The sequence below is a fragment of the Sus scrofa genome, chromosome 11, assembly GCF_054392235.1.
Source record: "Sus scrofa isolate SSC_HxYL_T2T_F1_AM1 chromosome 11, Sscrofa_HxYL_maternal_Yorkshire_Landrace_v2.0, whole genome shotgun sequence".
Lineage (NCBI taxonomy): Eukaryota > Metazoa > Chordata > Mammalia > Artiodactyla > Suidae > Sus > Sus scrofa.
In genome coordinates this window covers 21,789,776-21,803,617 of record NC_139393.1, presented here as the reverse complement: position 1 = coordinate 21,803,617, position 13,842 = coordinate 21,789,776, and the positions used below count along the sequence as shown (strand labels likewise).

The following is a 13,842-nucleotide window of genomic DNA, read 5'->3' as shown; positions in this document are numbered from 1 at the left end:
CTTTGTCTTAAATAACCTGCCTTCACTCTTGAGCAGCACAAACTCAGGTTTAGCTACAAGCCTTGGTTTAACTAAGGCTTCCTCTACTCCCTTCAAATGATCTTCTTAGCTGCCAGAGATTTAACTTATAATCTCATGAAGCACATCTGAATCACATTCTACAATCTGCTATGATCTGGGCTCTATCCACAATGAACATGCACAAGGTGTCTGTGATGGAGAGCTAGAATGTACACATTTGGGCAAATAACTTAAAAGAAACAGGATTCATATTTAAAAAACGACATTCCAGACATCACATTCTCAGGGTAAGTATCATCTATCTCAAAGCAATCGTTTTGAGAGCTACATGTCTGTTGAAAAAATCCTGAGTTCCTATCAAAGTATTTTAGAATTACCTTCAGAGCCTATGATAAATATTTTTTAACTTCTGCAATATTTTTATTAATAGCATTTTAATTAATTAATCAATTACTAACCCTAAACCAGAATTTCTCAATCTTGGCACTACTGACATTCTATTTTCAGTAATCCTTTGTGGTGGGGGGCTGTCCTGTACATTGTAGGATGTTTAAGGGGCATCCTTGACCCCTACCCACCACTAGAAGCCAGTACCATCTCCCTCTCATCCCCATTCATGACAATAAAAAATTACTCCAGATATTTCCAAGTGTCCCCAAGGTAAAAATCAACCCTGGTTGAGAACTGCTGCCCTAAACTATGTTGTTTATAAATGATGCCTTACTAGAATTTTTATCAATGAGAGTTTTAAATCTATAAGATACATGTTACTGAATCAGGACTGCAATCCAATATATAGGAAAGAATTTTGCAAAATAAGAAATTAGGCAAATAAAAACACTTTTTGGATAACAATTGACTAAAAAAAAAAAGTCTGCTAACTAGAACATCACATTTATCTAAGCATCCTAGTTATCTATGACTCCACAAAACCTTCACGCTTTTAATAAAAACTGTTTTCTTTCTCACACAAAAAAATAAGACAAAAACCATTATAACACTCTCAACTGAAATCTATTTACTTACAGATAGGAGCAGAAATACTCAATGGGTTTTACTCCACTTTGGAAAACCATTTATGATCAATGGCTATTCAAATACTGAAGAGAAAAATCATTCTAATTTGAAATTTGAAATTCTAATTTGACTATTATTAGGTGCTTTCCAATTTCAATTTCATTAGGTTCTAGTCAATTTGGAATACCTAAACTGGGGAAAAAAAAAAAAATATATATATAGCTTTTTAGTGAATATTTAGGTTAGTTTTGTGTTTATTTCTGGGATATACTCAAAATTGTTTTAGTAATGTCTGCAATACTCTCTGGTGATTTGTTCATAAAACTTAAATAGTTCATAATGCTATATTTAAAAAACACATTACAGTCCAATCACACCTCTATTCAAATTTGGTGTCTATAGCATGGAAGAAAAAACTGGTTCAAGCTTAGACAATGAAGCTATCATATTAAGGACAGAGCACCAATGTGTTATGGCTTTGGCATTTTAACCCTTTTTTCTTCCTACCTATCCTTCGGGGGGAAAAAACAGTTTATTGCTGATTTAATTTAATCACCCATTATCAAATGAATGTTTTGTGTCCTCCCTCCAATTTTTTTTTTGGCCTCCCCAGCAGCGTGCAGAAGTTTCCAGGCCAGGGATCGAACCCATGCCACAGAGGTGACAACACCAGGTCCTCAACCCGCTGAGCCACTTCCCACCCACAAATTTCCATGCTGAGGCCCTAATCCCCACTGTCATGCTACTTGGAAGTGGGGCCTACGGGACTAATGAGGTTTAGATGAAGTCCTAAGGGTGGGGCTCCCACGACGGGATTAGTGTCCTTCTAAGAAAAGGAACAGCTCCTTCTCTTCCCTGCAAGTGAAGACACAGTGAGAAGTCAGCCGTCTGTGACCCAGGAAGTGGGCCTGAAACAGGTCTGCTGGCACCCTGACCTTGCATTTCCCAGCCTATGCACCTATGAGAAACAAATGCCTGTGGGTTAAGTCACCCAGTCTATCATATTTTGTAACAGCAGTCCAAGTTGGCTAAGTGAGACAGCTTTTTCACATTTTCTTCCGTCCTATTCTTTTAAAAGTCTGGTGACTAAAAAACAGTGAAATGAGAGGGAGGATCTGTTACCACAAAAAGATGGGTCAAATTATGGACGTAAGCCTAAGGGACCCAGACCTATGTTCATTCTGTATATAGAAAATACGTGACTCTAAGTAATAAAACTGTCCTGAAATTTAACCAAAACTATTAGTACCAAGGCTTCTAGACTAATACAGAGATATAGTAAAATACACTTAAACTTAGAATACTAGGAGGAGGACGAGGAGTAATAATAATAGTAATAACAGCAGATTAACTAGTCTTATGCTCTAGAACTAGCTGGTTTCCTATCTGAGAGGAAAGAGGTGACATTTGAAATTCAAATGAAGAACAAAAGAAAGTTTACTGCACAAAGAGAAGCCTTTAAGGTCTTAAAACAGAAATGTACATACTGTCAGCAAGTGCACTGTGAGGTATAAAACATAGGGAACGCCAATCCTTAGCCTGACTTGATTCCAATCAAAAGCTTTTGAACACTATTATAATTTGGACACAATGTAGACTGAGAATATTCAGGGTATTTTTCATTTAGGGAAAAAGTGTGAAAAGTCATGAAATTTGAAATGAAAGATCCTTTCCTTCAAGATTCAAGTAATTTCACCTATAAATCAATGTTTAGGCTTTTTTTTTTATTGTCTTTTTTGTCTTTTCTAGGGCTGCACCCATGGCATCTGGAGGTTCCCGGGCTAGTGGTCTAATTGGAGCTGTAGTCCCTGGCCTACACCACTGCCATAGCAATGTGGGATCCGAGCCGCGACTGCGACCTACACCACAGCTCACAGCAACGCCGGATCCTTAACCCACTGAGCGAGGCCAGGGATCAAACCCACAACCTCATGGTTCCTAGTCGGATTTGTTAACCACTGAGCCATGATGGGAACTCCTACCCTAGGCTTTCTTAAAATTAGTAACACCAATTTTTCTCTCAATAAAATTTCTATTCTTACATATGAAAATATGCTTACATTATTTAACTAACATTCATAATTCAACCTTTAAAACCATCATGCAAAAAGCATACTTAAAAAAAAAAAAGACTATGGATACTGCCAAAGTCAACTCTATCTTCAGTATTAGAACACAATACGATACACATTTCAAAATATTTAGGTTTTATTCTTTTACATAAGAATTTCTTCTTATTTAAAAGATAAGTCACCAATATGTATAAAATAAATACACTAATCCAGTCTCTTGGGATAGACCATTATGGGGCATGATATAAGAAAAGGAATATACACATATGTATGACTGGGCCACTTTGCTCTACAGGCAGAAATTGACACAACATCACACATCAACTATAATTTAAAAATTTGTAAAAATAAGCTACAAGGATATATTGTACAGCACCGGGAATACAGCAAATATTTTATAATAATGTTAAACGGAATGAATACAGTCTATACAATTTTTGAATCACTGTGCTGTATACCTGAAACTGATGTAATAATGTAAATCAACTATACCTCAAAAGAGAAAAAAAGAAAAGTTAAGAAAAGTAATTTCCATTCACTAAACAAGTATTAACTGAGTACCTTTTATGCTCCAAGTATTATTTTTGGCACTGAGGATACAGAAATGAAGACAGACAGACAAAATCACTAACAAAATGATGATGATAATACTAACAACAGCAGGTAACACACACTGCCACTATGCCCATAGCACTGTTCTAAGTGCTTTATGTATATAACTCATTTAATCTTTATGACAATAAGCCTGAGGTAATTGGGCCAGAGAGGACTGAAAACCAGTCTGTCTTAGTTGCAGAGTTCAGAGTAGCTCACCACCACCAAAGAAAGTCATTTTAGCTAATTAATGCAAAATAGAAGCCTATAAAACAGAGTAATGAAACATAAACTGTTAGGTCCCCAAAAAAAGTACATTGAGGAATACCTTAGGTTGTTTAGTAAAGAAAGGACCTTTACTGAAAAGATGGTATTTGAGCCAAGAGCTGAAAATTTAAGGGAAGAGCTTTCTATTCTAAGGGCTCAAAAGCCACAAAGGAGGCAGGAGGGATGATGATATATAAAAAGAACAGAAAGAAGACAAGTGTAACTACGATTTATGAGAGAATGAAAAGTTTATGAGAGAGGGTCAGAAAGCAGGCAGGGGACAAAGCATATGGAGTCCTCTAGGTCAGGATAAAAGTTCATATTTTATTCTAAATATAAAAGAAATCAGTGGAGAGTTTGGGGCAGCAAAGTGTCTTTAAAAATCTAGTAAGGGAGTTCCCGTCGTGGCGCAGCGGTTAACGAAATCCGACTAGGAACCATGAGGTTGCGGGTTCGATCCCTGCCCTTGCTCAGTGGGTTAACGATCCGGCGTTGCCGTGAGCTGTGGTGCAGGTTGCAGATGCGGCTCGGATCCCATGTTGCTGTGGCTCTGGCGTAGGCCAGCGGCTACAGCCCCGATTAGACCCCTAGCCTGGGAATCTCCATATGCCATGGGAGTGGCCCAAAGAAATAGCAAAAAAAGACAAAAAAAAAAAAAAAAAAATCTAGTAAGATCTTACTTCCTCAACAAACATGAAGATGGAGAAAGAAAATGCTCTGTGCGACAATTTGTTTTAGGCCTAGCTGCTTGCTCTCCCTTTATGGCAGGTAACAAATACTGGCCAGAAAGAGAATCATTTCTAACTCAACAACCTAGAGAAACTAGAAGAAGACTTTTATCTGCGAGAATCTTTTGAAAGAAGCCTCCTTCATAAACAAATGGTACTTAAAAAACAGATTTGATTTGGAGTTCCCGTCGTGGCGCAGTGGTTAACGAATCTGACTAGGAACCATGAGGTTGCGGGTTTCATCCCTGGCCTTGCTCAGTGGGTTAAGGATCCGGCGTTGCTGTGAGCTGTGGTGTAGGTTGCTGATGCAGCTCAGATACCACATTGCTGCAGCTCTGGTGTAGGCCAGGGGCTACAGCTCCGATTCAACCCCTAGCATGGGAACCTCCAAATGCCACAGGAAGCGGCCCTAGAAAAGGCAAACAAAACAAAACAAAAAACAGATTTGATTCAAGCAAACTCATAAAAAGTTCTACATAATACAAAGCCACATACTAATAATCTTAGTTTGATTTCATCTCTCATTTATATAGAAATGAATTAATTTCAAAAAATTTCAATTTAAGAATGAAGAATGTTAATTAAGCCTTATTATCAGCACAACTTTCAAGGCTATTCAAATCCAGAATTATCTGCCATTTAAATTACACAATTTTTCAGAATCTGATTCAAGGGCCTTACATGAACTTGTGCAGTCACATGATTAAATGAGCTAAAAATTATACCTACCCCTGTGATCAAGAGTCGGAAGAAACTGGAGTTCCCATTGTGGCTCAGTGGTTAACAAATCTGACTAGGACACATGAAGTTGTGGGTTCAATCCCTGGCCTTGCTCAATGGGGTTAAGGATCTGGCGTTGCCTTGAGCTGTGGTATAGGTCGCAGACACGGTTCAGATCTGGCATTGCTGTGGCCCTAGTGTAGGCCGGCAGCTATAGCTCTGATTCGACCCCTAGCCTGGGAACCTCCATATGCTGCGGGAGCGGCCCAAGAAACAGCAAAAAGACAAAAAAAAAAAAAAAAAAAAAAAGAGTCAGAAGAAACAGTCAGTATCCCTGGCACTTGGAGAGACTGTCTTTAAACTCGAAGAGTAAGAGAGTCAGTATTCCAAATGCAATAAAGCGCAGAAACAATACACACACGCACAACACAAACTCAGACAACTGGCTCCTATCCTCAACCTGGTGGAGCAAGTTGAAATTATTACTTTCTCCTGGGATGCGATAGAGTGGTGAGGAGATAAAGGAGAGAACATCAGCTCCTGGCAAGAAGCAGCAAGCAACTCAGTCTTGAGAAAGACGGAGGAGAACGGCTGTCAAGTCCCTAGTCCAATTTCTCAAGACACAAAATCTCAGTTCAGTCCAACAAAACAAGTGTCAAATAAGGGAGATTCTAGAAATTCCTGTCAGTAAAAAAAATTACCACTAGATGGCACCAAAGCACAGCCAGTCAGAGATTTTGAGAGTGTAGCTGGGTACCTGCTAAGTTCATGAATCTCACTACATACAACACAGCCCCATACTTCTTACCAGACTGAATTTTTGGCCTCTAAATGCCATGTTAGGCATTTCTGATTGGACCAATTATTAGAATGGGGCTAACTTCCCAACCACCTCCTGCTACTGAAAACTGCTCCACAACTGCCTGAGAACAATTTTCCTCTCAAGTCCTGAATTCTGTCAAGCATGATATGCAAAGGGTTAAGAGCACAATTTTTAAGGATATAAATATGGCTCTAGATTTTGGCTACAAAACAGGAGCTTCTCTCCTGACTTCAACAAACTTCCCCAATATCACATCCACAAAAGAGAGCCCATGCCTTGATCAACTGAACTAAATGTAAAAGGCTCCCCCCAACATCCAACAATGCAATTCAGTTATTTTGATATTTATAAAACTATTTCATTTTTAACACATCTACCAAAAATTTAGCATATTATATAAAGTTATGTTCAACTATACTACATATTTTTTTACATGCTTTAATTTTATATCCTTAGCCTAAAACAGCATTCACATAAATATACTTTTGTGGCTTACAGACAGGACTCAATTAAATGCAAAAAAAGAGACAATACCTCAGATAAACAATTCCCAACTTGAATACAAAGGTTCCATTTTAATATTAAAAGATTTGCATACTTTAGTAAAATTATATGTGCTAATGTCCACTAATTAGGAAGATACTATAAAAGATATTATAAATTCATTAATGCTTTTAAAATTTGTATTTTAAAATTAACATTATTCTTTTTTCCTTTTAGGTATAATACAGATACAGCGATTTTTATATATATATATATACATATGGTTGATTTATAACACTGTGTTAGTTTCTGGTATACAGCAAACTGTTCAGTTATATATTTATATATAAACACACACACTTTTCCATATTCTTTTCCATTATGGCTTATTACAGGATATCAAATATGCTATATAGTAGCACCTGTGCTATACAGGAGCACCCTGCTGTTTATTTATATATAGTAGTTTGTATAGTGGCTGTATATTTTTAAGTCTCTTTCTTTTTTGGACATACATACTTAAATATCTATGGATGAAATGAAATTGGGAATCAACCTAACCAAGGAGGTCAAAGACTGTTCACTGAAAACTACAAAACACTGCTGAAAGAATTAAGACACAAACAGAAAGACATTCCGTGCTCATGGATTAGAAGATCCATGAAACAGAATTCCATGCAATAAAGCCCAGAAATAAATTCTATCTCATGGATTAGAAGCTCCAAAGAGGGAGTTCCCATTGCGGCTCAGTGGTTAAGGAATCCAACTAGGAACCATGACGTTGCAGGTTCCATCCCTGGCCTCGCTCAGTGGGTTAAGGATCCAGCCTTGCTGTGAGCTGTGGTGTAGATTGCAGACGTGGCTCGGATCTGATGTTGCTGTGGCTGTGGTGTAGGCCGGTGGCTACATCTTCAATTAGACCCCTAGCCTGGGAACCTCCATATGCTGTGGGAGCAGCCCTAGAAAAGGAAAAAAAGAAAAGAAAATCCAAAGAAAATAATAAGTGTCAGTGAGGATATGGAGAAATTGGATCTCTTATACATTGTTAGTGGGATCACAAAATGGTGTGGCTGGTACGAAAAATTAGATTCTATGAAAGTAAGATTATTTAAAATATGCAATCCTACTTACCTTGGCTTATCTCTTTTTTCTCTTTGTCTTTCAAAATCTCGCCCTCTGTCCTTTCCATCTCTTGGTTTTTCTTCTATCCTGTCTTTTACTTTATATTTTTCCTTATATTTTTTCCCTAGAGCAATATCTTCCTGTATAGGAGGGGGTGGGCTAGGCGTGCGAGGTCCTTTCTTCTTACTTTGGTTGCTTTTTGAATTCCTGAGGGTAACACAATGCTATCAGAAATCCAAAAACTTGTAGAAGGTCAAATGAATATTTTTTTTCATGTTAACAGAGCACTTTTTAAAAATGGTAGCATTCCTTTCAATAATTTGCCATTTATTATTCCATATACTAGTAATCAATACCTAGAAAAAAATAACAGAAGTGAGCAAAGATTTACTTGCTACATATTAAGTTTATTATTTAATTTTAAAAGATAAAGATGGAGCAGGAATAGATTCTTTCAGTAAAGAAAATATCATAAAGTAAAGCAAAAAATAAAACTACATGAACTGAATTTTTTTAAGATTATAGAAAAGCAGATGGAAAAGTAAAAATCACCTATAATTCCACTACCCAAGGAGGGCCAATATTAACACCTGGGATATATGTCCACACTTTTTCTGTATCTCTTTCTCTTCTTCCCTCCACACCCTACCATATGTACAATCATAATACAATGTCTTGTAAAAAATTTTGGTACTAAACATAGCATGGGTATCTTTCTATAACAAAAAGTGGATTTTGATCATTATACTTCAGGACTATACAGAATTTCCTTTAATAGACAGGCTCTATAACTTCTTTAAACAACTTCACATTGATAAGTTTTTTAGATGGCTTCCACGTTTCTAGCATTACAAAGAACATCATCTATATATGAAACCCTAAGTACGTGTTAGTAAATATTCATTTAAATCTTTGTTTTAAATCCTAAACATTCATTCAAATCTTTTCCAACTCTTAGATTACAGAGATGATCCGTTCAAATTTTACAATTTTGTCTTTCACAGATACTCTACCTAGAATTGATTTTGGACTCTAGACTAAGCTTTTTTATTTGGCTCTTAAAATCATGTTATCTACATGGCACATAACTTTGAGCCCTTACACATTACGAATCGTGTCTTCACTTCCTACCTTAACAATGGTTTGAGCGACTACTAGAGCATTTGGATGTCATAACCTTTTCCCGCAGAGCTCTATAAATATTGTTACAATACCTTAATTTAGTGTTTTGGATGAAAAATCCAAAGAGAGACAACTTTTTTTCCTATGCAGGTTTTTTCCTGCCTTTTCTGCTGGCATGCTTATAAAATATTATCCCTTGGAAACTAAAAATTTCATCAAGCTAAATCTAGGTTTTCTTTTTTTAACCTTTTCTAGCACTCAGTGTCTGTTTCAAGCTGAAACTTTACATCTTTTACTCATTTTTTCCTATTTTTATTTCATCAATTCGCCATGACCTGAGTCTCTCTGGTTTCCTTTATTATGTTACTGCATCTCAAAGATCTCTCCTCTGTTGTCTCATTTTTATTATTCCCACCTCTCCTTTCACTTTCTAATATTGTAAATGTGTTTTCAAATTCGGCACATTTTCTTTTAAGCAGTACTCATTTTACTCATTTTTTTCCTATTTACTCCAACACTGAATGGTCAGCCTGGTACGGAGTTTTTAAGAAGCCCTTTCTTTTCACACATCTGATTAAGTTTTCAATAGCTACTTATTTCACTAGCTATTGATATTTATACACGATGACTAAACCTAAGTTCTAGAATTTACTTCCTATCACCTTGAGCTCCCCAACCCCAAAAGTCCTTACCTATTTAAAAAAAAAAAAAAAGGCAATTGATAGTATCTTCCTCAAAATTGCTGGTAAAATTAAAAACAGGAGTTCTCGTCGTGGCTCAGTGGAAATGAATTCGACTAGGAACCATGAGGTTTTGGGTTTGATCCCTGGCCTCGCTCAGTGGGTTAAGGATCCAGCACTGGTGTGAGCTGTGTGTCACAGATGCAGCTTGGATCTGGCATTGCTGTTGCTCTCGTGTAGGCTGGCGGCTGGCTACAGTTCTGATTCGACCCCTAGCCTGGGAGCCTCCATATGCTGCAGGTGCAGCCCTAAAAAGAAAAAAAAAAAAAAAAAGTTTAAAAACAGATAAAAGCAATTGACTCATCATGGACAATCAGAATTCAGCTCTCTTCATCCTTATCCCTACTTCTTATTATCATAGACAAGGCCAACCACCTTGGAAGTCAGAAATTACTAAAGCACGACCAAATCTACTTTTCATTTTGTCTTCTGCCAAAAACCATTATTAGCCACGTCTCATTGTATGTTTATGAGATGACTCAAACTTTTAAATGTATTCATTAAGTGGTAAGTGTCTGCATTTCTAAACATTTTTCTACTTAAAAGACAACACTAATCAACAGATGGTGTCGATACTATCAAAAATTACTTTAAAAACCATTTTCAAGATAAATGATAGGGGAATTCTCGACACAAACTGTATTTTCACATTACTGCCCGTGACAGAGCTAGCTGGTGTCTACTTCTGTCCTGGTCATACAGCTGAACCATACTGTACAGGCTTTTTTGAACTTAGACGTGGCCAAATGACCAGGGTCTGGTCAAAAGAATGTGAGTGGAAGTGATGTGCATCACTTCCGGGCCTAATAAAAGACTCTCATACTCCAGGTACCTGTAAACTACTCTAATTTTTTTCTTTGCATGATCCATTTTCGATGTCCTCCAACTCCCAAAAAAGTGACGTCACGGTCAAAAGGAGCCTAAGTTATTGAATCTCCATGTACAGGAGAGTCACCTATTAATTAGAAAAAACTCATTTCTTACTTGAATGAGAAATAAATTTGTTGGGTTAAATTCACACTCTGGGAGTAAGCTACTCTAACAACCAGGACTATGCCAGTACTTTCTCTACAGTACAGAATTTCTTCAAATACCTTCAAAAACATATGTAGTTGGAAAAAAAAATTATTTTACAGAAATAGGGTTTGCAAGTGCCTTCCAACTGAAAATTGGACCAAAACTGGTTTTGTGCATTCTGAAGTCAACTAATTATTCTTCAGTGGCACAGAGCCCACCTCCTATTTTTGGCAAAGAGCTCAGTTATCTACTTCTATCATTTTTAGAGCCTCTCTCTTCCCCAAATCTATTTCTTTTTAACAGCTTTTGATATACTTTACGTATCTGTACAAAAAACTATAAAGAAAAGTTTCTTAATTAAAAACTAAGAAACAATGCAGATGAACAGAATCAATAACACATTTGTGGATCCTAAGCTACACTATCTCACACATCAGCATAAAGCTTACTGTCACGTTCTCGCTCACAGTGAATGTCAAAGGAAATTGCCAACTTTCAGGGAGAAGTGTGAGTTTTAATTTGTTTGTGATCTTCTCCTACCTACTCAACGTGATAACCACCACGTAAGACCAAAGAGTTTGTTTACCTGTCACCTCAGTTGACTTAATGGCACTGGTTGCAACAATCCACTGTATTTTAACCGAAATTCTAATCCTTACTTGCTGTTCAATGTCTTCAAACAGTTGACAATATGATCCATGATGAATAGGATGATGTGACGCACTCTGGGCAGTGTAAACAGCATGTCTACAGAAATGCTATACCCAACCCGATGTTTTCTTTGTACCTTTAATGTAGTATTTGCCAGGTCTTTCTGCTTCTCTTATTAAATTAATGCTACTTTCTTTCCTCTTTTTTTTTTGCTGCCCCTGCAGCACATGGAAGTTGCCAGGCCAGGGACTGAATCTGAGCTGCAGCTGAGACCTACATCACAACTGTAGCAATGCTGGTTCCTTAATCTGCTGTGCCAGGCCAGGGACTGAACCCATGCCACAGCAGCAACCTGAGCCACTGCAGAGATAATGCCAGATCCTTAAGCCACTGCGCCACAGCAGGAACTCCAATGTTACATCTTAAAGTATCTTACAATACAGAAAATACAGTAGTTAAGTCAATGTGAGTATTCGTGCTCAATATTCATGAAAGGATAAGTGAGTTAGTAATAAAGCAGTAAGAGAAGACTACACAAAAAAGAACAGAATGAAACTAAACCCTTTCCTCTAAACAGTTATCAAAACTTCCTATGAAGAGATTAAATTTCAAAGATTTTAAACATAGAAAAGATAAGAAAATAAAAGAGTATTTCTGATACCTGGGTTTGTTTTTTTTTTTGGAGAAATGAATGCAATTGGAATTGAGAGGAAGTTATATAATTGGTTAGTCAAAAAGATAAAAAGCAAATGGGGTGAATCATATCATTCTACAGTTCAACTTTTTTCAGATCCCTGTAACCCAATCCCAGGAGCCAAGGAGAGAATCAAGTCAATTTTACGGCCTGCCTTGTCACAGTGCAGAGCTCCAGGCAACATAGGTGCCGTGAGGATTCAGAATAGTGAGCCATCAAGATCACAACCTTCAAGGAGCTTAAATTTAATTAGAGGTTGTAAGACATGTTGTACATTTAATTAGAAGCTGTAAGACACAGCTAAAATATAATGCAAACAGCAATTCGTTTTGAGAGGTAAAAATAAAATCTGATAGGTATACAAAGGGAACAGAAATTATGTTCAGTAAGGAGAAATGGGAAAACTTAATGGAAAAGACAGAATTTGAGCTAGACACTGAAAGCCTGAAAGTGGATGAGTGTAGGAGGAAGACGATAAAAATAAGGACAAGACTGAAAAGACCACACATATGAGTTTCATTACGGATTCAAATAGACAGGGTTTGCCAACTGGTCAAATATTGGGAAGAGGATTTTAGGTTTAAATAAAAGGAGTAAATGCCCTTTAATTAAAATAAAATGTAAATAGTCCAGAGTAACATTAAATTAAAAAAAAAGTCTCTTGCTTCAGTCTCAGTTCCTCAATGTAATTTATTTCTATTTTTATTTTTTCAACTGGCTACGACTAATATATTCATATTGCTTCATATATATTATAAAGATTTTATTCTCTTGACCATGTACACAAGGAGACAAGAATACTGTTCACTGTGCATAATTTGGAAGAGCTAAAAACTGGAAACAACTTAAACGTTCAACAACACAGAAGTAGATAAATATATAAATACCAATACAAAAGAACTATGGCTACATATATCAAGACAGAAAAATATAAAAAATGTTAAGTGAAAAAGTTGCAGAAGAAAAGTTATATATATAGTAAAATTAAGTAGATAAAAATAATACTATGTATTGTAAGATAATACATATTATGAAAGTATAAACACACATGAACAAGTATCCTAAATGACTAATTCATGTATCTATTTATTTCTTAATAAAAAAAAAAAGCTCTGAAGGATATACAGACGTGACATAGACCTTTTTTTTTATTATTCTAATTTTCTTTTAAATGGAAAATTTCATACTTTTTTATTAGAAGAAAAAAGCTTACATTAAATAATGAATGTATTAAAAGTATCCTTACGTAATCTACTAAGTAATTCTTCTGAATATCCCTTCAGAAAAAGCTCTTTCACTCTGGCACGCGTTTTTACCTTACTGACCTCTGCTGGTCCAGCAAGGGAGAAGAGACTGCAGTTGTCTTCCTGTCTTTCTTGCTCGCTGAAGAGGATGACTTAGGGCTTGATTTACGCTTTGGAGATTTGCTAGACTTTCGGAGAGAAGGTGACGGGGATAACTTTGATCTAACCACTTCTGGTGAAACCTTTCGAAAGAATTCAGTAAGTCAATTCAGAAACTCTCCCAATCATGGTTGTTTAAATCAGACAACAAAGCATGTGTTTTTAAATCATACCAACCTCAGATGAAAGAAAAAGTGTTAGGATAACCAGCACACATTAATATTACTCTGACTCCTGAACCTATGCTGTTAACCAATATGCTCATTAACTGCCTTAACACAATGCTAATATCAATAAAGCACACTAAAATTATGGAACTGCAAAATCTCCTCAGAAAAAAAATCACAAATTATATTCAATAAATTTTA

At 36.4% G+C, this 13,842-nt stretch overlaps 1 protein-coding gene across 23 annotated transcripts in view; it reads right to left on the bottom strand.

The window, feature by feature from the left end:
• ZC3H13 (zinc finger CCCH-type containing 13) overlaps positions 1 to 13,842 on the bottom strand; it is an 88,776-nt gene that overhangs the window by 37,056 nt on the left and 37,878 nt on the right. For 14 of the 23 annotated variants that reach the window (XM_084981770.1, XM_084981773.1, XM_084981774.1 and 11 more), the window contains exons 7-8: positions 13,397 to 13,557; positions 7,857 to 8,054 (exon numbers count right to left, since the gene is read on the bottom strand). In XM_084981770.1, coding sequence (XP_084837896.1) covers positions 7,857 to 8,054; positions 13,397 to 13,557 — 359 coding nt within the window. Of the gene's footprint in view, positions 1 to 7,856; positions 8,055 to 13,387; positions 13,558 to 13,842 lie in introns of all 23 variants that reach the window. The other 9 variants (XM_084981769.1, XM_084981772.1, XM_021065593.2 and 6 more) reach the window with 1 other exon arrangement.